Source organism: Dermacentor variabilis, chromosome 5 (genome assembly GCF_050947875.1).
Source record: "Dermacentor variabilis isolate Ectoservices chromosome 5, ASM5094787v1, whole genome shotgun sequence".
Taxonomy (NCBI): Eukaryota; Metazoa; Arthropoda; class Arachnida; order Ixodida; family Ixodidae; genus Dermacentor; species Dermacentor variabilis.
In genome coordinates, this window is record NC_134572.1 from 76,184,984 (window position 1) to 76,212,912 (window position 27,929).

Below are 27,929 nucleotides of genomic sequence, written 5' to 3' on the forward strand. Positions count from 1 at the left end.
CGCGCATCCACGATGCTTGGACCGCCTGCAAGGAATCCAATTCTTTTCCTCGCTGGATTTGCTCTCCGGGTACTGACAAGTTCCGATGGCAGAGGCTGATCGCCAAAAGACAGCCTATGTAAAACCTGATGGACTATATGAGCGCACCATCATGTCTTTCAGCCTCTGCAACGCGCCTGCCACATTCGAATGAATAATGGACACAATTCTTCGAGGCATGAAGAGCAACACGTGCCTGTGTTACTTAGATGACATTGTGGGTTTTTCTAACGACTTTGTGTTGCACCTCAGCAGCCTCGAGCAAGTCCTTGCGTGCCCCTTCGCTGCATAACTGCAACTCAATTTGAAGAAATGCCACTTCGGCGCTCCCAAGCTTACTATTCTCGGTCACGTGGTTTCCAAAGACGGTACCGTCACCGACTCTATGAAAATTAGGGCCGTATCCGCGTTCCCCAAACCAACTACCATAAAAGATCATCGCAGTTTTATCGGTACATGCTCATACAAGCTTTCTTTACATTATAAAAAAACAGTCGCAGTTTCAAGGCGAAGCATCGATTGCGATAGTAAATTATTAGACAGCTACACGAAGTAAGGATATTAGATTCATCAACTGTATAAACTTGTAAACATTCGCTTACTAACTAAACTAACAAGCGTGGTGCCTCGCGAACATAGGCAAACATGAACACATATCATTCGATGACCGCAGACAATCACTGTCGAAACGTTGGCGTGAGAAAGAGCGGCAACAGCAGCGAGCGAATTTACCTTCGTGTTGCCTCTCGCTGTAACGCGAACTAAGCGGCGAGAACACAGCGCACACAGATATCAGTCCTCGGCGCACCTAGAATCTGTGCCCATCGGCAGATCGCTCTCAAGATACGGCCCGTGCTGCCGTGTTTGGCCGCACCACATGCACTCCTCCGCTCCCCCCTTCTCTCAGCTCGTTGCCTTGCGCGCCATGGAAGACGGCGCGCTTTCTCCCCGCCTTCCACCCACGCGCGCGCGAGATCGAGTCACAATACTCGGCGAACCTTCGCGCACAGTCCCTCGAACACGCCCTACGGCGCGCGGCCACGATGTCATCGCCCGTGAACTTTATACGGATCATCAAGGCGAGGCTGACAGCGACCCTGGAAATGTGCCTGGAGTGTCCATATAATTGCTACCGCAATAAAATTTCAGCACGGAAGAGCGTGACAGGCACCGTATACACGAAAAAGATGTTACGCTAGAATTGTCCCTAAGGGCGACTTCCAACCAACTCTGAGGCTGGACATATCAGTAGCGAAGGCGGCCGGCCGATAAACAAGATCACTTAACGAACGAAAAGCTTCGGAAGTTCGGCCACAGGTCCGCACTCACGCTTTCTCAGTGCAACCATGTAATAATAGCAGTCGCTTGTTTTCAACATTTCAATCATTTTTGTTTTCGCTGTGATAGTGAGCGATAGTAATGCTGTGACAGGTATGGGAACGCGTGCTCGTGACTTACACAAACGCATTATTAGAGGAAAACCAAACAAAGGCCACACATGTCAAGCTATGGCCCAGTGTTTGCATTAAGGTGTGATTTGCCACGATCGGGTCAAGTACAAAGAGGGTGTGGCACAACGCAAGGTGGCTGGCCCTGTGTACAAACAAAATAATGTCACTTTGGCTGTGTTCCAATATCCACCGTTGACGGGCGAACCGACAGTTAAGCGGACAGTGGCCATATCAACTATTTAATGACGACTGTTGACTGCAGGCAACATACCAAGGTGCAAAGAAAACTCCTGCTTAGTTGCGGTATTGACTACAAGGTTTCTTGCTAACTGTCTTCATCGAGCACCGAATAACAGGCTGCAAGCATCATTTCTTGCCTCAGGAGAGGAACACAAGATGAGGAATTTGTTTGGCAAGCGACTCGCTTTCTTTTCAAGCACAGTAGAAGGAGACAGACGGATGTAGGACATCGGACTGCAGTGGCGTCACAAAAGTTCCGTAAATAAAATAAATGCGCACCTGCGGTTAACACATGACAAAAGCTGTCAGTACATATTCCAAACGGAGTACTTGTTCTTGATCCCTAGTTAAATGGCGCCGCTCACTCTGGGGATCGGCCATGTAGGTAGCTTCGGGCGAAACTCACTTCGTTTTCATTCTGGCGTGTCCTCTCCATTGCTGAAAAACGTTTCGCAAGATATTTTTCTTTTCATTGAACATGCTTATTTCCGATGTGTTTGAACCTTTTGCATAGAAAACGAAGAAATAATTTTTTTAATCATTTATATGTGTAGTCATTAAATTGAGTCCCACGCTGACGAAGCTGTCAAAAGAAATGTCCAGGAACACTGGGCACTGGTTCCGAATGTTTACCCGAGATAAGACACACGCTGGAGGGCCCTGATGCGGTACATGGAGCATGCTATCACCACCTACGTGACCACCATATGGAGCATCGTCACATTAACGCCCATTGCACATAGTAGTATGCCGTCGGAGACGCACCAAGCCCAGCGATACAGCGGCGGTGAGCGCATCGGATCTTCCACTGTTACGTTGCAAGCAACGCTAGCGTAATTTTTATGTGCGCCCTTCACGGGGAAATTCTTCCACAAGAACTATTTGTTCTCACCGCGTCAGTCATCCCTCCTCGTTCCGTTTCTTCTTGGCTGTGTTTGTCTCTTGTTCTTCCCTCACTGGTGATATTTTATTTCAATGCACACGAGTTTGCTCGCGAGCTGCCAAATCATTTAATAGATTTCTTCACGTACCACAAGTCGGAAAGTGTGGCGAATATCCTTGCCACTACAACTATAAAAAGGAAACTTATATACTCCGCAAAAAATGGGGGGAAGGGGAAATCCGAATATTAGTATAATATTGAGGAGATGAAGATTCACTGACCTCAACGCGCGGGGATTGCTTCGTCCTCCCCCCTACCTGCGTGTAGGTTAAGAGGCGGGAACCTCAGCTCGGTGGAATAGTAAATATTTCAATCAATCAATCAACGATGGTAAACCAACAGCGTGATGATATATGGCGTTTTCTGGAGCTAGGGCCAATAGTGGCCAAACTGCACCAGGATATCGTATGATGTATTCGGTGGTACATCATGAGCTCCTGACTGGAAGCTTACCGTTATCATTGAAAAGGAAGGTATACATCCGGTGGATTTTACCGGTGCTGAGATATGGGGCTGAGCCTTGGAGACTGACAAAGAAGCTTGAGAGCAAGTTAAGGACCTCGTAACGAGCGATGGAACGAAGAATGCTAGGCATAACTTTCAGAGACAGAAAGAGGGCGGTTTGTATCAGAGAGCAAACGGGTATACACGGTACTCTAATTGACATTAAGAGACAAAAATAGCGCTGCTCAGGTCATGTGATGCGCAGATTAGATAACCGTTAGACCATTAGGGTGATCGAATGGATACCAAGAGAAGTGAAGCGCAGTAGAGAACGGCAGAGGACTAGGTGATGCGACGAAATTAGGAAATTTGCGGGTGCTAGTTGGAATCGGTTGGCGAAGGACAAAGGTAATTGGATATCGCTGGGAGAGGCCTTCGTCCTGGAGTGGACATAAAATAGGCTGATGATAATGGTGATGATTCGATGGTGCGGTCAATGAAATGGTAATAGATGTAACTTAATTGGCTCTATAGTGGCCTAAAGTATTCACGGTAAATACGCAAAATATAGTGTATGTGCTTTAAAACTATCACAGTTCTTCAAGCGGGCACCCATCTGTAGAAGCGGTGCACGCAAGTAGGGCAACCGTTCCAAGTGGAACGCGCGAGGCAGGAAACGATAATGTTTGTTACCGACTGCGACCCGAATATAGTGACAGGTGTAGTAGTTTACCGGGTGACTGACTTTCATCGTCAAACATGCTACCACTCAGCGCAGGACGCACCTGCATGTATCAGAAGTTTCTCGAATGTTATCGATGCTTCCATGCACTGTCTGTTGACACCGAACCTTGTGTAATCTGACTGCAGGTATGCGCGACGCGAATGGTGTAGAACTTTCTGGAAGACACGCGGGAACCAGCGATTCCTCTGGAACCTTCCGTGACTGATGTATAAATGCCGATGCGCTTGACCCACTGATCAAATTTTCGACGATCGCCTACCGGCTTCGTAGCTAATACTCTGTTTTGTGTAACTTGATTTCGTGGACACAAGTTTGCCCATTAAAATGTTACTTTCGTTATTCACAGTTTTACCGCTGTATTATTCACAGTCACTGTTGCGTGCCAATACCTTTGGGACCGGATCGCCGCCAGGCGTGTTGATTTTTCTCCCGCGGCGATCGCATAAGCACAAACGTCTAATTACGCGCGCGATTTCTTACTGAAAAGAGAAGCTAGAAGATGGAAACTTTCTCTCCCTTCTAGGGTGTAACATGGGTGAGTCACCGACCTTGTCGAAGGCCCAGAGTGGTTGGCTTGCGATGGCATGAATGTTTCGGTCAGCGCCCTGCGCACAATCTTGTTTGGAAGTACGAAAGCTTTCGAATTTTGTCATTTGTGAGTACAACTCCTTCTTACACTGTTTTTGGTCCCAAACAAGTGTTTTAGCATTATTCTACCTATAGCGTGCATCATGCAGACATTAATATTTTTATTTTCCGGTTTGGAATGTATGTACAGTCGTGCATGTACTTGTGTTTTCTTCATTTTCGCTTCAACTTTCCAGAGTTATCTCCAGAGTTAGCATTTACTAGGCTATAGGTGGACAATACACGGCGTAAATGAAATATTAGAATAAAGTAACTTGCAAGATACTCTAGAATAGAATAACCTAACTAGCGCGGCTGGCAGCAGTGTGCGTGTTTAGCACGCAAGCTAACCGGGCACGTTGCTGCAATCGGCAAAGCATGGTTCGTCGAATATTCATTGGGTTTCAAGCAAAGAATCTAAATACGATCCAGGAGAATGACGCAAGTATAATTGCAAGCACTCATACATTGCTTGCACTGACAAACACACCCGCCCAGATCAACGCAATGTCGAAACGTTTCACAAAAGACCACTTCTAGGATTATCGGGTGTAAGAGGACGCTTTGATCACCGAGCGCCCAATTAACGTTGTTCTGAGCGACGCGCCCGCAGCTGCAAGCGGGCACAGATACGGTGTACGCCAGCTGTGCACACTTGTCAAGTGCAACGTCCGAGGCAGCAAACGACTCGTGTAAGTTGTTGACTGCGAGCCGCAAATACGTTTTGGACTGTATCGCCGCCTGGCATGTTAATTCTTCTCCCGCGGCTATCAGATAAGCACAAACGCCTAGTTCAGCGCACGATTTCTTGCTGAAAGAGAAGCCAGAAGAAGGAAACCTCTCTCTCCTAAAATGTAATACGGGTGAGTCACCAACCTTGCGGACGGCCCGGGGTGCCTGGCGTACAAAGGCACGAATATTTCGCAGGAGAAAGGCGGCTGGCACTCGCGTGCGCATACGATGTCGTTATAGCGTTGCTGCCGGCGCAAACATTCGTCCCTAAGAAGTGCCCGTATTTTCGACATCTTCCTCAAACTACTACATGTGACTCATTTATAGTGCCACAATAACCGGCCCCTATAAGCTGCGTCATTCGTACCCCCGCTTTGACAACTGCACTTGGAATTCTGCGAGGCAGTGGAACTCCTGGTCTAAGAATGACGCTGAGAAAATGCTAAAATACTCCCTGCTCGCGCGGTGTTCATATGCCACCCTGAGGTTCAGCTCTCGTCTGGTACTTCACCGGCAAAAGTGAACTTTCGCCACGTCCTTCGACACAATAACGTTCCTATCCCCACATGAAGTATAGCGGAATGACGGGAAGTTGTTGGTGTCCTCTCTGCGTTAATATTTTTTGACCGACCCATATCGCGTTTATCAGTACAAATTAGCTTGGATAGGTCGCGGGAAATAGTTGGTCCCCAACGCGTTTATTTTTTAAATTCTTCCTTACCGCTTAATCTTAGGAAAGCTACCTAGGAAAAGCTATTTAAAACGCTGTAGTGTGTTAATCTGCAGACCGCTCGTGCCTGTGTATAGAGGCACTTCCTTCAGCAGCTGTTACGTACCTCGCGCGGTCCTTCGGGCGAAAACGGTAGCCCGCGGCTACAATGGCGATAACACAAGAAAAATACCTAATCCCAACTGTGAAGGCATGACCACTAAGAGAAGCTGGGAGCACTGTCTACGCTCTGCCTCTCAGCCGATCCTGTTAATGCTGACTAAAGCAAATAATGTTGCTTTTTATTATTATTAATTATTATAACTATTTCGCTGGGATGGTGTATGTGTGAGCAAAGGCAATGCATTCGACCCCACGGAGAAACCGCCTATTACTGGCGACAGCATGGAAGAGTGCTGCCATCTCTAAACGAGCGGTGTAACAATTATTTATCAACATTGGTCTTGCACCCGAGGCGGAGGCGACTAAACTTAAAGCTTTACCCCAACTTGTTGCCTTAGTTAGTCGTCTGGTGTAATGTCTGTTTTGTAATTAGACTGTACATAATAGCCTGCCTAGGAATTTAATTGTGACATATAATAACACCGCTATCCAACATGAACGCTTGTAGGGCGTCCAATAAATATGCTTAGACACCCTTGGGAAGTGAGACGTCTGTTCCCTGTTTGTGAGAGGCTTTATTGATGTCGTGGAGACGTCGATGCAATGCTGATCCTTGGAATACGCAAGGGGACCTGACAAACCTAGGCGAGCGTTTTTAGCAAGAACAGTTTGAGAATGATGCGTGGGAACGTTGAACGTACGCTGTGTAGTAGGTTCATATGCATTCTAATTGTTTCATATGCTTTCAGTACGATTCATATGGAAACCATACGGATTCCATACTGATCAATATTGCCGTACTTTTCGTAGAATGCAACAATCGTGCTTGGTTACTGGAACGTGTACGAACTTTTTCAGAGCACATAGGTGAGACTTTGACACAGTCATAAAAGCTTTGTACTTGGTCTTCACAACGTATGCAAACAAGCCTGGTGAAGACGTCTTCTGCAAAAGCACACTAAAACAAGCTAATGAAATAATTAAACTAGAAATATCAAAGTAGCAGCTTCTTGTTGGGCAGAATTTCTGACATTAAACCGGACAACTGACCACAAAAGAACTTCATTTGCTGACTTGCAGGGAAACAAATGGACTTCAGGCAGATAAAGTGCGTGTAATTGCAGAAAAGGACTGTTGCAGCATAAGTGAACAGTTGAACTATGGCGCCATGTCTCAAAGTGTAATATGCTGCTATAGCTTGAAAAAGGTCATATTTTGCCGATCTATATTACGCAGGTGTAATAAAAGAATGCATTCAGAAATCAACGCCGATTGTTTATCAAGTGCCTGTGAGGCATCCCATATAAGTTCACCGGAAATATTCACCGAGGACATTCGAATTTGCGTTTTGTTACATTAATTGGCATAGGATCTCAACAGTTGCAACTTTATTCTTTATTCGTATAAAAGAAAAACGTTAGCGTACGCTCAAATTTCTGCGCACGTTCACAAGTATCTCATGCTACCTCTGAAATTCATTAAGGGGCTCCGAAGCCGGAGGGGTCAGCGGGGCCTAGTGCCCTCAAAGGTCCCATTCCAAGGGGGCACTGCCCCGCCCCTCACCCAAGGCTGAGATGTCTGTGATATAGTAATTAATCATTTGTTAAGACTAACAAAAATCATGTAAGCGTAATGAGCCGCCGCCTCGCTTCCAGCTTCTGCTCCCTCCCCCCCCCCTCCCTACTCAAAATCGTACTTGCCAATTCGCCAAATTTTTCGTAAAGCTGACAAATTCGGGCCCGTTCTGCAATGCTACAAATGTTATGTCATGGTCTAAGAAAAATAACCTCATTTGACTAAATGTTTTAAACGCGTTGAATGAAGGCCAGTGCGATATTGAAAAAAATGCACGCTAAAGAGAAATTGTGATCGTGCTTGCGGCGCTCTCTTGCGGCAGCGTAAGAAGCCAAATGCCAGAAAGCTAATTAATTGGATCGATAAAGTTTATTAAGACAAGTTCCTCAAGCCGGTGAAGTTGATGTCAAAAAAGTTGCCGGAAAAGTCACTGTGACGTAAAAAACACCTTTCCGGCCAGTCACTGCTTCCCCAATTTCGCCACTGCTTCTGTGTTGCGTGTAAAGCTAAAACATCGTGACTAAAGTGCTTATGTATGCCACTAAAGATGTGCATTCAAGCCAGAGTTCTTATAAATTTATAAATCCTTGCCACCCCCTCAACCCCCTTCCCTTCTGCCCAGGAGATATTTACGAATACTCCCGGAACCCCTCGCGGAATTTTGAAATACATGAAATGGAAATGATCTCACGTGGCCACTGCTGAACCGATTTGAATGAATTTAACTTTGTTGCGTTCAAATCAAAAACAAATTTTATAGTGAATTTAGACTCTGGAATTATCAACATAAGCATCGCTAAATCTAAAGTTTCTTTTTAAAAGAAAGGACCAACGCTACAATTCTGCAATTGAATATGAATATTACAGTACGGTACAAAGTGGGAGAAATAGATATATCATGCACAGCTTTAAAGCATACCAATTTATTGTGCATCACACTTTTACAAAATTTTGTAAACAATCTAATGGCTTCACGTTAGCTGTAAAGTAATTTATCACGCTTGTCAGCTTGAAACTACAGCAGATACAAAATACAAGATTCCGATATCTGTTCGTGGTACAGATTTAGAGTTACTACCTCGGGGCTTTCATATCTTCTCTTTAATTTTGCTAATATCTGTTAAAGTCAAGGCTGCAAATAAAAATGGCGCTTTTTCTGCTGATATACATGCGTGTGCGTGTGTGTGTGTATGTGTGTGCATGCGTGCGTGTGTGTGTGTGCGTGTGCATGCGTGTGTGTGCGTGTGCGTGTGTATGTGTGTTTGTGCGTGCGTGCGTGCGTGCGTGCGTGCGTGCGTGTGTGTGTGTGTGTGTGTGTGTGTGTGTGTGTGTGTGTGTGTGTGTGTGTGTGTGTGTGTGTGTGTGTGTGTGTGTGTGTGTGTGTGTGTGTGTGTGTGTGTGTGTGTGTGTGTGTGTGTGTGTGTGTGTGTGTGTGTGTGTGTGTGTGTGTGTGTGTGTGTGTGTGTGTGTGCGCGCGCGCGCGTGTGTGTGTGTGTGTGCGTGCGTGCGTGCGTGCGTGCGTGCGTGCGTGCGTGCGTGCGCGTGCGTGCGTGCGTGCGTGCGTGCGTGCGTGCGTGCGTGCACGCAACTGGCTGGTTTACAAATAATTTATTCTGCATATAACTTAGTTAATATAACTTTAATCCTCTCTTAAATTTAATAAGTTCACTCAAATCACTTCTGCAGTCTCTCAAGGGAAGCACTTCAGCGCTTCAGAGGGACTTTAGTAAAGAAATCGGAATTGACCCCAAGGTAAAGCTCCACTTAAATAGAAACATTTGCGCTTAAGGAATGTTACATAGAGATTGATTTATATTGCTCGAGTTCTTTTTCAGAACTCCATTGTATTTGTTTGTCCAAAATAAAATTCTCATAGCTGGCATAGGATATATGAGATCGAAAAACTAACCCTTTTGAATTTCGCTCACACAACGCGATGCCGGTGACACCTGAGCCATTTCACGAATTTCCCTTCCCTGTCGCATACTTAAATGGCTCCGCTTTTTCTGTGCAGGAAAAGCTTACAACAGTCGAAAAAGGTCAATATTTGCTTGCTTTTCGAATGTAGAGCTATCCTATTTACTGCTTAGGCAGCGCTCTGCAAACGCGCTCACACTCAATGGCAACCGGGTACTGGGTGCAAGAATTTCAACAGCGCGTAGACACCCACTACCGCTCATGCGCCCGCCTCGTTTACAAAGCCTCCACTAACTGCAAAAGTTCCACTCATGGTGTCAGAATTGGAATCGACTGCCGGATCTACTAGTCTGCCTTGTTTGATAACACCGACCACTTCAGTAAGGCACTTACTAACACTACCTAGTATAACTTGATAAATAAGGTTTGCGACGGAGTCGTTTTCTTCTCTCTCTTTAACCTTGCTATGTTATTTCCATAGTTATGTAGATTAGAGTGCGACAAGTACCTTGCTAGCCCGTTACCGAAGGTCAGGTTAGCAAGGCGCTTATTTGTATTATTAATGCTGTATGTTTTCTATCATTCTGCGCTTATCGTCTAAATATGAATTTCGTCAAAATATTACACTAAAGGCATTATGAGTTGGTTGTTGATTGCTTGTATTGGCTTTTCTGTATAGTTATATGTTTGATGAGCTGCCTCCTTTTTTTAATGCTGCATTTTAAGCCCTGAGGGTACAATAAGTAAAATAAGTAAATAAATAAATAAATAAATAAATAAATAAATAAATAGAATAGTGTTCAGCTCCCGCTCACAAAAAATTGGGGAGTGAGGCCCCTGAACACAACAAGATGCATGAATGTGGGCTCTCGGTTGTGAGCCCTTTCAAGTCAGTGTCTCAACCGCGCCATCTGTCTGCAGACGTAGCTGACTACGACTGTGCTCGTGCTTCCATCCTTCGCTGGCAGCAGAGCTGTAGTGTAGGGGTCATCAGTACTATAACACGAAGGGAAGTGCGTTGTTACCTGAGGCTCGAGCTGGTTGCCTTAGGACAAAACCGTACCGGAGCAAATATTCGCAAGTAGATAAGGCATGTGTATGCTGCAGCGAAAATCTGGAGACATGTCAGCACATCCTAATGGCATACGAAGGAATTCACTCAGTGAGACCCGTACGGAATGTACACGTTCCAGAAGCGCTTGGATATAAAGTGAACGGAAGCATCAACCTGTCAGCAGACGAGGTAAGCAAGAGATATTTCAGAAAAAAAAAGCAGGGAACCAAATTGACACGACCAGATCCGTTGCAGGTATAGATAGCGCTACAAGGTAGATGGAGAAGTCTTTAGGAAGAAAAAAAACATAATACAGAAATGTATACAAGAATGCCAAAATGAAAAGCATGCATAGTATGCGCGAGTAACTCAAGCAGGCTAGGTGATATTTGTCACCGCCTCGTTTCAAAGGGGATGTCAATAAGTGATCATTTTATACATCATTCTGTGTCGTCTGCTAGCGAGGTGAGGTTCTGCGCTTACGTATTTCTCTGCATAACGGTCTTATAACGCGCGATGTTACTTTTTTTCCGTGGCACTACCTAGCTCTTGCCGATTCTGTATTACTGTTTCGCGAGCTACTTGTTAAGAAAAATTGAATATGCAACAAGAAACCACCTGCCGAACTAGTTCTTGGATCTCAATTTGCAGTGCGCTCATCCTTCGTCGAGCATTGTCTTAGTTGCTGTTCTCAGCAAATATTCTACTTATGCTCGTCTAGACATGCTTATGCTGTATCTCATGTGAAAACCGCTGCCGCGTATCATCTATTGTGTGATATCATATAGGCAGTGATAGAGAAGTACTGAGCGGTCAGCGCCCTGCGCACAATCTCGTTTGGATGCACGAGAGCTTTCGAATTTTGTAATTTGTGAGTACAGTTCATTTTTACAATGTTTTTGGTCTCAAACAAGTGTTTTAACATTATTCTAGCTATCGCGTGCATCATGCAGACATTAATATTTTTCGGTTTGGAATGTATGTACAGTCGTGCATGTACTTGTGTTTTCTTCATTTTCACTCAAACTTTCCAGTGTTATCTCCAGAGTTAGCATTTACTAGGCTATAGGTGGACAATACTCAGCGTAAATGAAATATTAGAATAGAGTAACTTGAAGGATACTCTAAATTAGAATGTCCTAACTAGCGCGGTTAGCAGCAGTGTGAGTGTTTAGCACGCATGCTAACCGGGCACGCTGCTGCAATCGGCAAAGCATGGTTTCTCCCCTTGTGTACACAACTTGAAGACTGTTGCGCTTGCTCTTTTATTCCTCCAGTGCATGCATTTGGAAAAGTCGCCGTTCAATTTAATAATTTGAGTATATTCCTGGTCGTCCGTATGTGCCCTCCCACTGTTCAGCATTGCGGAAAGTTTCTCAACAAGAAAAAGAAAGCATAAGTACCATATCAATAACACCGAGAGGTGAAATTCAAAGAAATGTTTTTGCCAGAATCACCGTGGATCTCGCGGAAGCTGCCTTCTTGTACTTGGTCGTGTGCGCGACCACCGGAAAAGACCGGAAGCCGGGGCCTAGCGCCCCTAGAAATTATTTATTTGTAGCTCGCCAGTAATCACTTGAATAGAAAAAGTAACAAACTCGCGTTCGAGACGAACACCCCTCATTATGCAGCGGTTGTTTGAGCTCAATATTTTCGTTCTGTCGCAACTTTTCCGCATCGTTATACATTCTCGCGAGGACCGCGTCTTGGAGTTGCATTTTTGTGCGCTGAGAAATGATGCCCACAATAGTTACTGTACAGGGTCCCTACAGGTAGTATATTTTCCCCGAAGTACGCTACGCTGGGGTCGAAAGCAGTGCGAGAAAGATACTTCTCGTACATGTAGGCGCCACGCTCGTGCAACAATGATATCAGTTCGCCTATTTTTTTTCACGCTTTCTTTTCATTTATTATTTTGTGCGTGCAAATCGATCGCTCATCTCATGATTACGAGCCTGGATTTTACACTTGGGTGCCTTACTATCTAATGATTACTGAAAATGCGGCATTTTACGAACACATACACCGGTGCATGGAGGCAACGTTCGTGAGTCTTCCAGATTTTTATAGAAAGCGCCGAAAATAAAAGGAATCTTTCGTAGATCAGCTGTCATTCTTACTAGACATGCACGTCAACATGGCTCGCGACAGCTGAAACAAGTGAATGCGTGCATTCAAGAAACTCTGATGAAAAATAAAATGAAATGCACTGATGGAAAATAAAATTGAACTCTATCGTAACAGCGCCTGCAGCGTCTAACATTCATTGGGTTTCAAGTAAAGAATATAAATACAATCCAGGTGAATGACGCCAGTAATTACAGGCACTCATACATTGCTTGACAAACACACCCGCCCCGATCAACGCAATATCGAAAAGTTTCACAAAAGACCACTTCTAGGATTATCGGGTGTAAGAGGTCGCTTTGATCCCCTAGTGCCCAATTAATGTTGGTCTGAGTTACGTACCCGCAGCTGCAAGCGGGCACAGATACGGTGCAAGCCAGCTGTGCACTCTTGCCAAGTGCAACGTCGGAAGCAGGAAACGACACATGTACATTGTTGACTGCGAGCCGCAAATACGTTTTGAACAGGATCGCTGCCTGACGTGTTCATTCTTCTCCCGCGGCTATCAGATAAGCGCAAACGTCTAGTTCAGCGCACGATTTCTTGCTGAAAAGAGAAGCTAAACGAAGGAAACCTCTCTCTCCTAAGTTGTAATACGGATGAGTCACCAACCTTGCCGGCGGCCCGGGGTGCCTGGCGTACAAAGGCACGAATATTTCGCAGGAGAAAGGCGGCTGGCACTCGCGTGCGCATACGATGTCGTTATAGCGTTGCTGCAGACAAGAACATTTCTCGCAATGAAGTCCCCTCTACCTGTGACTCATTTACGGCGCCACAACAACCGGCCCCTATGCTATATATGCTACGTCATATATAGCTATATATGCTATATGCGTATATAGGCTATATGCTACGTCATTCGTACCCCCGCTTTGACAACTGCACTTGGAATTCTGTGAGTTCTGTGAATACTTGGTCTCCAACGCGTTTACTATTTAATACGTCCTTACCGTTTAGCCTAGGGAACGCTACCTAGGGCAAGCTAATTAAAACGCTGCAGTGTGTTAATCCCCTGACCGCCCTTTCTGCGCACGGAGGCACTTCGGCTGCTGTTGCGCACCTCGCGCGGTCCTTCGGCGAACATGGTAGCCCGCGGCTACAACGGCGAAAACGCATGAAAAATACTTGATCCCAACAGTGAAGGCACTGTTGAGATCAAGTAGTGAAGGCACTAAGAGCAATTGGGAACACTGTTGACGCTCTGCCACTCAACCGATCCTGTTAATGCTGACTAAAGCAAAGAATGTTGTTTTATAATTAGTATTAATGAATATTATTACAATGCTGTGATGGTGTATGTGTGAGCAAGGACAATGCACTCGACCCCACGCAGAAGCCGCCTATTACTGGCGCCAGCATGGAAGAGTGCTGCCATCTCTAAACGAGCGATGTAACAATCATTTATTAACATTGGTCTTGCACCCGAGGCGGAGGTGACTAAACTTAAAGCTTTACCCCAACTTGTTGCCCTAGTTAGTCGTCTGGTGAAATGTCTGTTTTGTGACTGAACTGTACAAAATAGCCTGCCTACGAATTTAACTGTAGCATCTAACAACATCGCGACCAAACGTGAACGCTAGCAGGGCGTCCAATATTTATACTTAGGCGCTCTTTTGAGAAGTGAAACGTCTGTTCCCTGTTTGTGAGAGGCTTTATTGATGTCATAAGGACGTCGATGCAATGCTGATCATTGGAATGTGCAAGGGGACCTCACAAGCCTAGACGACCGTTTTGAGAATGCACGCAGTTCGAGAATCATACATGAGAACTTTGAACGTACCCAGTGTTTGGATCCCACCGATGGCATCGGTTGTTGGGAACTCGGCGCTGACGCCCGTGGTTGTACCTGGGTCGCAAGCCCCAAGGGTAGCGTTGGCCTGGCGGCCTGGGGTACAACTGGAAGCATCCGAAGGTCCCGGCAAAGCATGAGTCGACTGGTAACAACAAAACAACTTGTTTATTTTAACATCGCAAAGAGTTGGCGGTCAGGTTGACCGAAGTAGAGAGACGGGAGAGCACTTTACTCAACAGAAGAAATCGGAGCCCTCTCTTTTTGGCGTCCGGGGGCAGCTGTTTTTATACTCTCGCAGTTGAGGGCAAGAAGGAACCCCTCAATAGACGAGCACGTGATTGTACAATGGGCTAAGGTGACGCACACTGCCGCCGGTCGGGCACAAAGACTGGGAGGAGAAGGTAACTTCGGCTCTCAGAGCGCCTCTGGTCGGGCACAATGACTGGAAGGAGAGGGTGACCCCCTGCTGTCGCATCGCCTGGTTCGGGCACAATGGCACATACACTCACACACGCACATGAAGACACGTGGCATCGGAACATGCCTGGAAACGCCTGGAAACGCCTGGCGGGGAGCGTTGCGGCGACGCCGAACGGGCCAAAATGTCTGCCGCCCCGCCGCAGTCGCGCCTGGAAACGCCTGGAAACGGCTGGCGGGGAGCGTTGCGGCGACGCCGAACGGGCCAAAATGTCTGCCGCCCCGCCGCAGTCGCGCCTGGAAACGCCTGGAAACGCCTGGCGGGGAGCGTTTCGGCGACGCCGAACGGGCCAAAATGTCTGCCGCCCCGCCGCAGTCGCGCCGGCAAAACCGCGTGTCGCAGGCGAAACGCAACACCAGTGTAGTAGGTTCATATGCATTCTAATTATTTCGTATGCTTTCAGTACAATTCATACGGAAACCATACGGATTACACATCCAGGTTGTCGTGCTTTTAGTGGAATGTAGCAATCGTGCGGGGTAATTGGAATGCGTACGAACATTTTCAGAAGACACAGGTCACACTTTGACGCGGTTATAACTGCCTTGTACGTAGCGGTGCAGTAACGCGAGAGGCGGGGGGGGGGCGCGGCCCGTGGGCTCCAGGTGCCAGTTGGGAGTGTCATCATCATCATCATCATCATCGTCATCATCAGCCTATTTTATCTCCGTAGACCCCCCTCTTTCCTCCGGATTGACTGGGCGTAAATGGTAAAGAATGATCCGGTAACCGGCAGCCCGAGCTCTTGTACCAGATGTGTAATGCGGCAGAATTGTCGGCTGCAGCATTATCAATATCCTACGTAATAATGGCACGAATGCGTTTCGAAATGTGGTCGCTAAACTACTCGCCTTAGAGGAACATTTCATGTGCTCTGCGTTCGTGCGGTGTGTTCATGCTCGGAGCGGGCGTCGCTAAACACACAATCTAGCGATGTGGCTCTTGAGTCGCTGTCCCGCTCAGTCCGCGCTGCGAATACGAACAAAAACAGCAACAAGTGAAGATCACCCTGTACGAACGAGCGCGTCCGGCGCTCGCATTTACTGCGAAGCCTGTCTCGAGAGCGATGGTGCAATGTTGACAAGTGCGGCCATCCACAGACGCGAACGCGATTCTCGGGATCGTCTCCATACCTATGTCCATACTCGGTGCGGCCGGAGAGTTTGGCGGCGTATTAGCGTCGAGCATAGAGTTTCCTACCTTATGCTAGAGGGAACTCTGGCGTAGCAGTCGTTGGCCCATCGTGGGAATGATGGGAAGTGTTGGATTTGTCTCACCCTCATGCTCATGAATTCAGACGTTCTTGCAGCTTTGCATATTACGCTTTATAATTCGAATTTGAGACCGTGAAGCAGTTTTTTACAGCGCCAATTGCAATGCCTGAAGTATACTCAAGGTATTGCAGCGCAGCTTAGGATGCCTAGAAAAGGAAAATCCAAGCACCTGTCTCACCATTTCACAATCCAGCATTGTTCAATTATACAAACGGAGAACTATTCTCTCCGTGGGTACATAAAAGACAACAACGCCAACCTTCATAAGGAAGACCACCACAAGCCTTACATATTTCAATTGATTTTTGATCCTCCAACGGGGAATTATGATATGTTCAATATGTCCCATACTACTAATGAATGATGCTTCGGCTTATTTTTGGCTGCAGCCGTACGGTCCAAAAGACATACTTCAGCATAAAATTTGGTCCGAGCAGCCTGTGTCGCAAATACAGTGTCTTGTTTAAGCTGAACGGAATTCCATTTTTAAAAAAAGTAAATTTCGTAATGGTATTTCCCGATATTCTACCAGGTTATGTGCTTTTATGACTATCAAAAGTCGGTATCGTGCAAAATAGGGCTGATAATTAATAATAAAATCTTGAATACCTGCTTAATTAGCAATTATAGCGTAAGCATTCCAACTCGGGAACTGAGGACCTCAAGTCATATCATTAACTCAACAAAAACTTATTCTCTAAACAAAATCACCTTGGGTGCTAGAGCGTGCACTACTTTGGCACTGCAGGTGGCCCAGTATGGCAGTACCGAAATAAACATGAAATAGTGCAGCAGTGGCGTCGATTCCTCTATCTCCATTGCGAGTACGGACCAACACTTGCGCAAGCTTTCGCTAGCCCGGGCTGCATGGCGGCCTTCTCTTGTTTTGCGCGGTGACGCCCCGTTTCGTACCCAAGCTTGTGGCGGTACCGCGGCTCGGATAATCACATCTGCCAATAGCAGCAAATAAGGAAACGCTTTATGGATCAGAGAGAATAGAAAACGTAATTGTGATAGCGTTGGCGCCCGCGTAGCAGGGAAGAAGCAGGTGGCGTTTACTATTAGGGTGGAGGTATCAGCGTCACTCACACGCTGTTTAATTTTCGTTTGGGTTCAGGGCTGCCCAACGCCAAAGTACTGCACGCCGTAGTACATACGACGACATTTGTGAACTTGTTGTTGGGCGCCATATAAATGTCGGGCTTCAATTTTGCAAATGCAATACTCCGTCTAAAATTGCCAATTAAAACTTTATTAAATTGTCTTTTTTTTTTTTGTTACTCGTGAGCCACATTTTCTGGGATGCCGCATCTGTATTGGCGGCCAAGCCTTAGAGTCTGACAGTAGATGATCAGATGCGCTTATCACAAGTTATCATTGAAGGACCCTGTGCTATTTGGTACAGAAAATAAAACAACTTGTGTACCTGCTAAATTCGGGATATCTGGGAACGAAAGCGAAGGGGAGGATCGACTAGCGCGGTATCCAAGGCGGCTGTGCTGGTACTGAAACATCACCCCCCTTCCCCCCGGAAACTTTCAATATCCTAACCTTCCTGAATGCACCGGGTGGGGGGAGGTGACAGAAGACCTATTGGCCCCGGGCGCCAGACGACCTGGCTTCGCCACTGCTTCTACTTGGTCTTCACAACGTATGTAAACAAGCCTGGTAAAGACATGTTCTGCAACAGCACACTAAAACAAGCTAATGAAATAATTAAACTAGAAATACTGAAGTAGCAGCCTCTTGCTGGACAGCATTTCTGACAACATTAAACCGGACAGCTGACCGAAAAAGAACTTGATTTGCTGGCTTGTAGTACCCCCAGCGAAATATGGGGTGCCACCATTTTTTCCTTTAGAACTATAAAGGAAAACCAAGGAACTTCAGGCAAATCAAGCGAGTGCAATTGCCGACAAGGACGATTGCAGGATAATTGAACAGTTGCACTATCGCCCCATATCGCTAAGTATAATCTCCTACTATATCAAAGCTATAAGAAAGATCATATTTTGCCGTTGTATATTAGGCGGCTAAAATAAAGGGAATCATTCAGAAATGAACGCTGATTGTTTCTCAAATGCCAGTCAGGCATCCCATGTTCATTTACCCGAAATATTCACCGAGGACATTCGTATTCGCATTGTGTTACATTAATTGGCATCGCATCTCAACAATTGCTGCTTTATTCGGAAGGAGGCGCAATATGGAGACGAAATGGGAAAATATAAAACAAGAACGCTAGCGTATACTTAAATTTATGCGCACGTTCACAGGTATCTCACATAACCTCTGAAATTCATTAGGGGGCTCCAAAGCCGGAGGGAACAGCGGGGCCTAGTGCCCGCAAAGATCCCATTGCGAGGGGGCAGTGCCCTGCACCTCCCCCAAGGCTAATTCGTCTGTGATATAGTAATTAAGCATTTGTTAACACTAACAATAAAATCCTGCCAGAGAAATGAGACACCCCTACCTTTCCAGCTTCTGCTCCATCCCCTCGCCCCTACCTACCTATTTAAAATCATGCTTGCCAACTCCACGAATTTTCCGTAAAGCTTACAAATTTCGACCCGTTATGCAACATTACAAACGTTATGTCATGGTCTAAGAAAAATAACCTCATTTGACTAAAAGTTTTAAACGCGTTGAGAGAAGACCATTTAGTTCTCTCGCATCAATAAAGCCGCCGATGTCATTAGGTCAATAGCGGCGCTAAAATCGCTGGACGATGTGAATATAATTCGAGCAGCGCGCGTCCCCCTAGCGGGAAAGACAGAAACTACGAACATGGAAACATGGCCTGATGGAAATCAACGCTTTCCGGGAATCTTGCCACCTATCTATTCTTGCCCAGGGGTCCTGCCGACACTCCTAGCTTTTGTTGTGCCCAGTTTCCTTTTAGTTTGTGCGTGTGTGTGTGCGTGTGTGTGTGCGTGTGTGTGTGTGTGCGTGTGTGTGTGTGTGTGTGTGTGTGCGTGTGTGCGTGTGTGCGTGTGTGCGTGTGTGCGTGTTCGTGTGCGTGTGTGCGTGTGTGCGTGTGTGCGTGTGTGCGTGTGCGTGTGCGTGTGTGTTCGTGTTCGTGTTCGTGTGTGTGTGTGTGTGTGTCTGTGTCTGTGTCTGTGTCTGTGCGTGTGCGTGTGTGTGCGCGCGCGTGTGTGTGTGTGTGTGTGTGTGTGTGTGTGTGTGTGTGTGTGTGTGTGTGTGTGTGTGTGTGTGTGTGTGTGTGTGTGTGTGTGTGTGTGTGTGTGTGTGTGTGTGTGTGTGTGTGTGTGGCAAATATCTTATATCATATCATCGTTCCTCTCAAATAATTATGGTGTAAGGATTACCTGAACACGTGCTATAAAGATAGTGCAATGACGAGCACCAGGTTATTGTGAAACAAAGGCAGATCTGATAAAAAGCAAGTGTGGAATCGGATAAGCGTTTCTCCGCTCCAATGTCGCTGACATGCCAGTCGCACAGATTCAGTTGCTGACGCTCCTTCCGCATCTTTGCCTATATAAGCTGAACTGTTAGCGCCGGATTGCCGAAAGTCAGCACATTCTTCGCCGGCGAGTAACTCATGTAACAAGAGCTTCATATAGTATTAAAAATAGAGGCCACTGATTCAGAGTATAGGCTTCTTCCTCCCAAAGGTACACTGTGGGCTATGAGGCACGCTACTGTAGAGGGCGTCAGAGAAGTTTGGCACACTGAGGTTGTTAAAGGCATAACTTAATCTTGGTAAGGCACGCAGGGTGCTTTTAGGTATATAACAGCATTCGTTCTAATTTTGCGCAAATATATATCTAGCGAAAGGATGATGATGAGCGACAACCAAAGCAATAGTTACCTATGCTAGAATGTATTACACGCACCACTTATAGCTGGGCAATTTCACCTCACAAACGTTCCCTTATTTGCATGTTTCACAAAACCAAATTATGCCACGTAAAATCCCTGTACAGAGTTCCTTCTTCCATTTAGTGCAGCATAACCGCCTGAAATTAATATACAGTACAAAAGCATACAATCTCGTTTCCACCTAAACGATGGAGGAGGAGGTGGCTAAAAGCTGCCACCAAGGAGAGCTCAGCAGGGGCCCACAGCGCCCCCCCCCCCCTTGCATTGCAATCAGCGATAGCAGCAAACGCGAGACACTTCACAACATGTGGAAATGCCTATCAACCAGAAGGTAAGGAGAGCAAAAAAAAAAACCTAACCAATGCACACGATTGACACCGAAACCGCCGTGCGTCAAAAGAAGGAAAGGTAACGTGGCTAGTGCTTACTCAAATTACATTATTTATTTATTTATTTATTTATTTATTTATTTATTTATTTATTTATTTATTTCACGTTAGGTATTCTACTGCATAGTTTTATATTTTGAAGAGCGTCAGCCTCGTTCCTTTAAAACGCAGGCCGGCCCCTGTACGCAAGTGAATTCCCAGCCATCTTGTCATGGAGCGTCCTCCTCAAAAGTCCAGCGTTTCACAGTCGGCATTCCTCGAGAAAGAGGTACCCAAGACCTACGACCAGGTCAGGATTCACGACCGGGAGTCCACGGGCGAGCTTCTGAAAAGCTGGCAGGCATCGCTATTCTCCAACCCGAAAGAAGACGGCAAATGCGACGAGCAGTATCTGGAAGTTGGTTGCGGGCCGGGTAACTTCACGCGTAACTACCTGCTCCCGCTGTGCCCGCCATCAATGAGGAGACTGGTGGCGGTGGACAACTCGCACTCCATGATCGACTACGCTACGCGAGAGCACGGCAACCCGAAGATTGAGTACCGCACGCTGGACATTGCGGCCGACGACGAGGTGTCTCAATTCATCGAAACCGAAGGGCAGTTCGATCGCGTCTATTCCTTCCAGACCTTTCACTGGATACACGACAAATGTGCCGCGCTGAGGAACGTCGAGCGCCTTATGGCTCCAGGCGGGGAGTGCCTGATCATGTTTAATCCTCATCCTGGGCCGCTACAGCTTTCCAAAGCAATGATGAATTCGGAGCGATGGAAGAAATACACCGACGTGAGTACTTGCATGCCCAACATCTTCAACTGCGGAGTTCCTATCGTGTACTTAGTTATCCTTGTGAGGTTCGGAACAATCTGTGCATTGCTGAAGTGAGACTCTAACTCCGCTCTTCATTTGTACAGGTTTTGTTGCAAGATTAGCAGTGTCAACACAATTCAGTACGATGGTTCCGCATCTTCTAATTATAAGTGAGGGCGCGACAAATGTGTTTGTCCACGTACGATGGCAGATTCCAGGTATTTTCGCACATGCTTGTGCACAAGTGCTACCTGACTGAAAGCCACAGGTAATTAAGTTTCCACAGCAGTCTACACGTGCAAATAAGCACAAGTGCGAACACCATTTAGGTTTTTCTAGCAAAGCGATTATTACGCCTTCGAGATGAAGACGTGAGAATGAAACTCCTGTTGGGAAGACACGCAAAATAGGGCCGACTATACCGTACATTATGACCTGCAGCATCATGCACAACGCATTATTTGCAATGCACCTATTGTTGCCATAGTATACAAGAGGACTGATTATCCCGTTATTCTGCAAATTAATAAGCGACTTCTAACCAATTTTCATGGTGCCTCAACATTCCGCACCCCGTCTGATCAAAGCAGCAGCCGAAGCTAGCTACATGGGCTTACACGTATCTCATAACTATATCACAAGAGCAAAATTCAATCTTAATATATGCTGTAAACAGTTAACGGTAAATCGCTCATTTATTAGCAGTCATAACCCTTAAGGGGTCCCTCACCAGGCCCCATAAAAAAATTTGGTTATACGCTTGGAGTTGTTGCGTAAAAATTGGCTCACAAGTAGCCGAGATAGAAATATTTCAGTGCCGCAGACCTATAATTTCACCAGGCGGGGCTCAACTGCTAAGTTAGACGCTCTCTCCACTCGCCCCGTCTAGCCTACGCAAGCGAAATTCCTTCCCTGCGTTCTCCCATGCCGGACCTCGAGGATCACGTGACGCATACGTCACAGGCCCCGCCTTCATTCTTTTTTGCTCCTCACTTTTTTTTTCGGCGCTACGCACTTCCGCCGACGGCGTCGCGCGCGAGCTGTTGTCTCGTTCAGACAGCGCACGATTTTTCGCGCTGTGCACAAGGAAACATGGCTAGCGGTATAATTCAGTGCTACACGAATACTGAGGCAGAACAAGCGGATCGCATAGCGTGACGACGCGCTGGAACACGATAGAAAATGGCATAGTTTCGGTACCTGCGCACGTGACCGTACGCCCGTGGAAACAAGCAGACGAAGCGGAAGTACATCACTATTGCTTCGGTGCGAAGTAAAACAAAAAACACGCAGACATTCCGTTTGTGTTTTTTATTTCTCGAAACTTCAATTCGTCAATTCAAGCAACAGATCGCACAGATAACAGATGTTTCAAATAATTCTCGTAGTCACGTGTCACCACGAGCGACGTCACACTGCGCACACGATTACGTAGGAGCAGGGGCACGATTACGTCACCGTCCGGCTTGGAGTGCAGTGGCCGCGAGTGAAGAGGGAAACGGCGTTCGGATCGAAATTCCTGATCTTTCCGCAGCGCGTAACGATTCAACACAGACACGATTTTGCAGACACGATTGTTATTGCGCAATGTATGCTCTGTGCTTGTCAGCTCAAAGGGCCAGACCTGGTGAGGGGTCCTTTAAGGGTTGTTGAGCGCTGTGTCACGTTTATGTTGACAGTTTTTTGTGTCTTTTCTCCCTGCATTTTGCACTCCCCTAACCGTCTTTCCCCTGCGCATGACCGCCAGCCGGTTCTTACAGTGACTAACCTCCCTGTCTTTCCTTCTCTTTCTTTTTGTCTTCTCCTCTCCGCGGGCTTTTCCTCTTAAACTAAGGATCTCCTTATTAAAACTGTGCATTGGGATTCTGCTGAATTTTGAAAATATTTATTAAAAAAAACGGTAAAATGTTTCGTCTATGAACTCGTGATGAATGGAAATGAAGCCTGAAGCCGTCTGAAGAAAAATAGAAGAATTGAGCTCAACCACATTTTTACGAGCCGTTTTGCTGCCTTCTCCACGAACCAAATAAAGTGTACCCAATTACTAAGTAGAGTGCACTGTTATTGATATTTCTTTAGTGAAAACCCGCCAGCTATTCCCACCAGGCTTCGTTCCTTGTGAGAGATCCGTCATTCACCGGCGGTGTTCGAAAATGCGCTGGGTCAGCATAAGCGTGCCGTTTAGCGAACTGTGCTCCCATTCGATTCGACCAACACCGACTACTTTCATCAAAATAAGGACGCCTGGAATAATTTCATTGGCACACGTTTTTTCAGTTAACGCATCATGAGCGCGATTAGCATTCTTAACCTACGCGAGCATCAATGTGTTTAGCATGTTTACGGCGCTATTAACAGTGACCCCAATCGTATACTAGGTTGGGCCAGTAGGTGTGTGCTGGTGCTGTCTTGCTGAGCAGACAGCATTCGCCACTGAGTATGTGCCATAATAGACAACTCGACGATCGTGGCTGCCTGACTTAGTAGACGGCTTGGGTCACTGAGTTTGGTTCCCGAACCGACAAGTGACACTGAATAATCGCATAACAGAAAGCCATTTACTAAAATATCTCACGATAGTCAATATCCCAGCACTAAATTACATATGTACTAAGATTTCAACTGAGCGCGGTTAATCATCCCTAAGGAATGCGTTCTGCCCGATTATATACAGTATTTGATGAAAAGTTCTTATATTCGCCATTCGAACGTTCCCTTTTTGTTGAATGTGCGGAATAATAACCTGGCGCCGAATTCACAAAGATATTCTTTTTCTTTCTAATTAACCAGGGCGCTGGTTATAAGGAACTACTTTAGTGCAGAAGAGCTTTTTGAATACGAGCCGCGGAATAGAGTCTACAGGAAAATAGTTGCAAGCAAACTTAAGATTTACATTGTTCATCCATCTCAAACGGGCACGGATAGGCATTCTGTGAAACGGGGAGCAGAAAGGATTACCGTTGCGAACAAAATCAGTTTTCCAAAGCACACTTGAATCCGATTTTTGCTTTACGTCTTGCATTCATGTAGTCTAGCATGTTCCCTTCTTAGGCTGTCTGTAGATTTGTTGCCTCAGTTAACTGAAATCAGGTGCCATCTTTCGTTTATTTTTATCTCACTCTCGTTGTTAATTTTTCTTTCTATGTTTGATGTCAGCATGCTCGAATCTCTGAAATGGTGCTTCATTTTCTTTCTTTTATTAGGGGGGGGGGGGAATGGGGAAAGCGTGGTCAAATATCCAGTATTTGAGTCGATATAGTAGGGTAATTTTCCTCGAATATCCGTACAAAAATTTAACTATTCGATTCGAACGCTTTCAAATTCTCATCAACAGGTGCTGAAGGATGTTGTGCCCGACTTTCCCGACACTCACGACCCAACGTACCTGAGGAACTACCTTATCAACATCGTAAAATCAACCTCTCTCGTGCCGCTGTCGTGCGAGCTGGTGCGTGTGGAGTCCACCAGTGCAAGCATCGACGACCTCTCGCGTAAGTTATTGCACCCTATAGAGTTTCCTAGAAGTTACAGCAGAAAGCTCCATTGCAGCGATCATTCAGACATCCGGGAAATGATGGTTAGTATACATAAATTTGTCTAATATTCGCATTCGCCGCTTCAAACGTCCTCGCCATTCTATTTGTTAACCATATCAATCTTTCTAAGTTTCCAAGCAATCGCAGTCTTCTAAACGCAGCAAGACAATTTGTCTCGCCGCACATGCGCACATTCGTCTCGAATTATTGCACTTATAACGCAATACACTTTATTGAAAGCAATCAATAACAAAACGACAAAGCCATTTGAAACCAGAAGGACGAGGTTTAGGCAAATCTATGTACTGCCCAACATTTCAATGCTGGCTAACCATATGCTTACAACTCCCGTAGACACTTTAGCACCAAACTTCAGTTCGGTCGTTTTTGTTGAAAACTCAAGGTGTGTTCCATTCGCCTGCAGCACCTCAACCTGTTCACCAGGTGCTGCACCTTGTCACCCGTTTCAGCGGTGCAGCAGCAGCACCCCCTAAGCAACGCTGTTCCTTACAAAAGGTGCAGGAAAGGTGCAGGGCTGGTTAGTAATTTTTGTGCACCCTCCCTACTGACGGTGCAAGCTTGGTGCAGACATGTAGGTGTCACGCAGCATCGCAGCGGACGACGCAGTCCACGGACGTAAGCTTCGCTTAAACCCAGCACTCGCATGCGCCTGCTGTGCCTACAAAACGCGGGATGTATTTATGCTTTAGAAGCCGATCGCACAGCTGCGTTTCGGGACCTCAAGAACGAATGCGGACGGCGCCATTATAAAATCACAAAACATGACAGCTGCACCGCGTCTGTATACCTCGGCATCCTTTTCAGGCGTCGCGTTGTGCTCGCACCGCTGAATTCGAGCTGCGCAATTTACGAACTACTCGTGCTTCGCGGAACACTGGTTCACAGAGGTGCAGGCGAATCGTACTGTGCTTAGACCTACGCTATATTATGCTTAGCGCATGACCTCCAAGAACGGACAGTGCACACTGTCGGCGTGCGCCGCCAAATCTCGGAGGCCGTGGTTTAGGCAATAGGTTAAGTGCGGACGGCTCGCTAAACATTTGCTTACAGCACACAAGATCCCGTATGTAATTTGGTGTTGACAGCATCACTATAATAGTGGGCTTCACTGAAACATTACTATGCGCTCGGTGTAGTTCCTTGTGATATCTGTATTCACCGTATGTAACCCATATAAAATTGAATTCCGTACGAATGATGTGAAAAACACACGGAATTATTCATGTGGGCAAGAAAACATTTCAGTAGCCTCTGTCTAAGAATTTCCAGAACTGCTTCAACTGAGATACAGCATAAGAAACACTTTACGATAGCACTGTCAGACGAAGAAAGTTCAATATCAGTAGGCTTTCTGCAACGCACGCACCCTTCGTAAAGCAGTACCTGCACAACAAATATAATTTATGATGAGCACAAGGGCGTCATTGGTGGGCAAAATTCATTGGTGCCTTGAGGAAATGACGCGAAAAATAAGATAGCATATGTTATATTAAAATGATGCTAAAAAACAATTCAACAACGTATCAGCTGAGTGCAATTCATACAGCTGCCGTCATAACGTGTCTAAAATGCTATTTTCAAGTTTAATTTTTTCTGTTCAGCTTCACACCATAAGACGTCAGTGCTTTTTAACACCAATATAAGATCTATAGCTAGACTTTCCGCCAATACTTCTTTCAGTTCGCCACATCGTGCCAGAAGCCCGGAGCAGGCAGGCAGACACCAAAACCGCTAAATTGGAGATGATTCACACACTAAATATTTGCAAATATAGTGAATTTTTTCAGAGCTGACATCTCCCTCGAGTCAGTGACTCCACGATATTTAAGTACACATGTAAGCACTAAGTCACCAATCTTACCTCAATAACTTTTGTATCTCGCTTGTAGATTTCAGAAGTCCTGGAAGAGGTGCTAGCACGTGCAACTCACAGTTTGTCACGTGCCGCGGACTTCAGTTAACATGTTGATGAAGCACCACGATTGTTCCAAAGTCAAATCTTGATAAGGCATGAAAACAAGCGTTTGATCGCCCGCGCGAGGATGTAATGGCATAACCTTCATATTTTCAGGTTTAAACTTGCCTATAAACCCCGTCTACAAGCTCCTGACCGAAGAAGGCAAAGCCGAGTTGGAACACTTCGCCAAGGAACTGATGAAGCAGGGGCGTTACTCGAACTATTCAAGCACGGGTACAACCCGAAAGCTGAGATTCGTCTTTCACGGATATAAGCCGTAGAGTTCCGCGTAACCAGTTACAGGGTCCCGTTCAAATCTGCACCCTTCATCTCCTTGAAGAGATTCGATAACAAAGAAAAGCACCTAGAAAGTGTTTTGGTGTTGGGAGTGTTACAAGAGGCAGCTCGATTTACTTCGTTCAATGCAATTTGTGCTTGCTGCTGTTGCGTTTCCATTGTGTTTCGAAAAGAATAAACGCAAGCTGCACACCAAGGATCGATTCTTGGACCTCTTTTGTATTCAGTTTGCATAATAATAATGAAGATTGCTTTACAAACACAGCACCATCCCAACAGGCCACACATCTCCTAGGATCTCCTCAAATGGTTGGAATGTTTATATTCAAAGGTAGCATTTGTGGAACATTATGGTAGTGCGTTCCCTAGATATAAACAAAAAACGACTCAAAAGTTACCAAGGACCAAAAAGCGCTCCATATTGCCTCTGAGGGAGTAAATGTATTCATTAAAACGCAATCAAAACAAGACAGCCCTGTTTAGTGCCTAAGACACCCAATGCAATAAATCTTTTCATTTAAATTCTATCAAAAGCAAAACAAACCATTTAGCCCCAAAAAGATACCAAATGGGAGCAATGAATCCGATGGGCGAACATTCCTTCTCCATTTTATTTCATTGTTGCCAGTATCATAGGGCAGCGTGTTGAACGCTGGCCTAGTACGGTGAAGCTTTTTCACAGATCTTGTGAAAAAAGTTGGCCGAAAAAAACGCTCAGCTGCTTCGCTAGTGCAAGTTATGCAAGAACGCTGTCAGACGTTTGAAACGCAGGAACACATACTGTGCGATTTCCCAGAATAGACCC

The 27,929-nt window shown here is 46.0% G+C and overlaps 1 protein-coding gene across 1 annotated transcript; it reads left to right on the forward strand.

Moving 5' to 3' along the window:
* Positions 1 to 5,263: 5,263 nt before the first annotated feature.
* LOC142581898 (juvenile hormone acid O-methyltransferase-like) lies at positions 5,264 to 27,321 on the forward strand. Its single transcript, XM_075691340.1, has 4 exons — positions 5,264 to 5,352; positions 20,677 to 21,289; positions 24,648 to 24,804; positions 26,942 to 27,321. The coding sequence occupies exons 2-4, from the start codon at positions 20,717 to 20,719 to the stop codon at positions 27,106 to 27,108; spliced, it is 897 nt and encodes a 298-aa protein (XP_075547455.1). The 5' UTR covers positions 5,264 to 5,352; positions 20,677 to 20,716; the 3' UTR covers positions 27,109 to 27,321.
* The last annotated feature ends 608 nt before the right edge of the window (positions 27,322 to 27,929 follow it).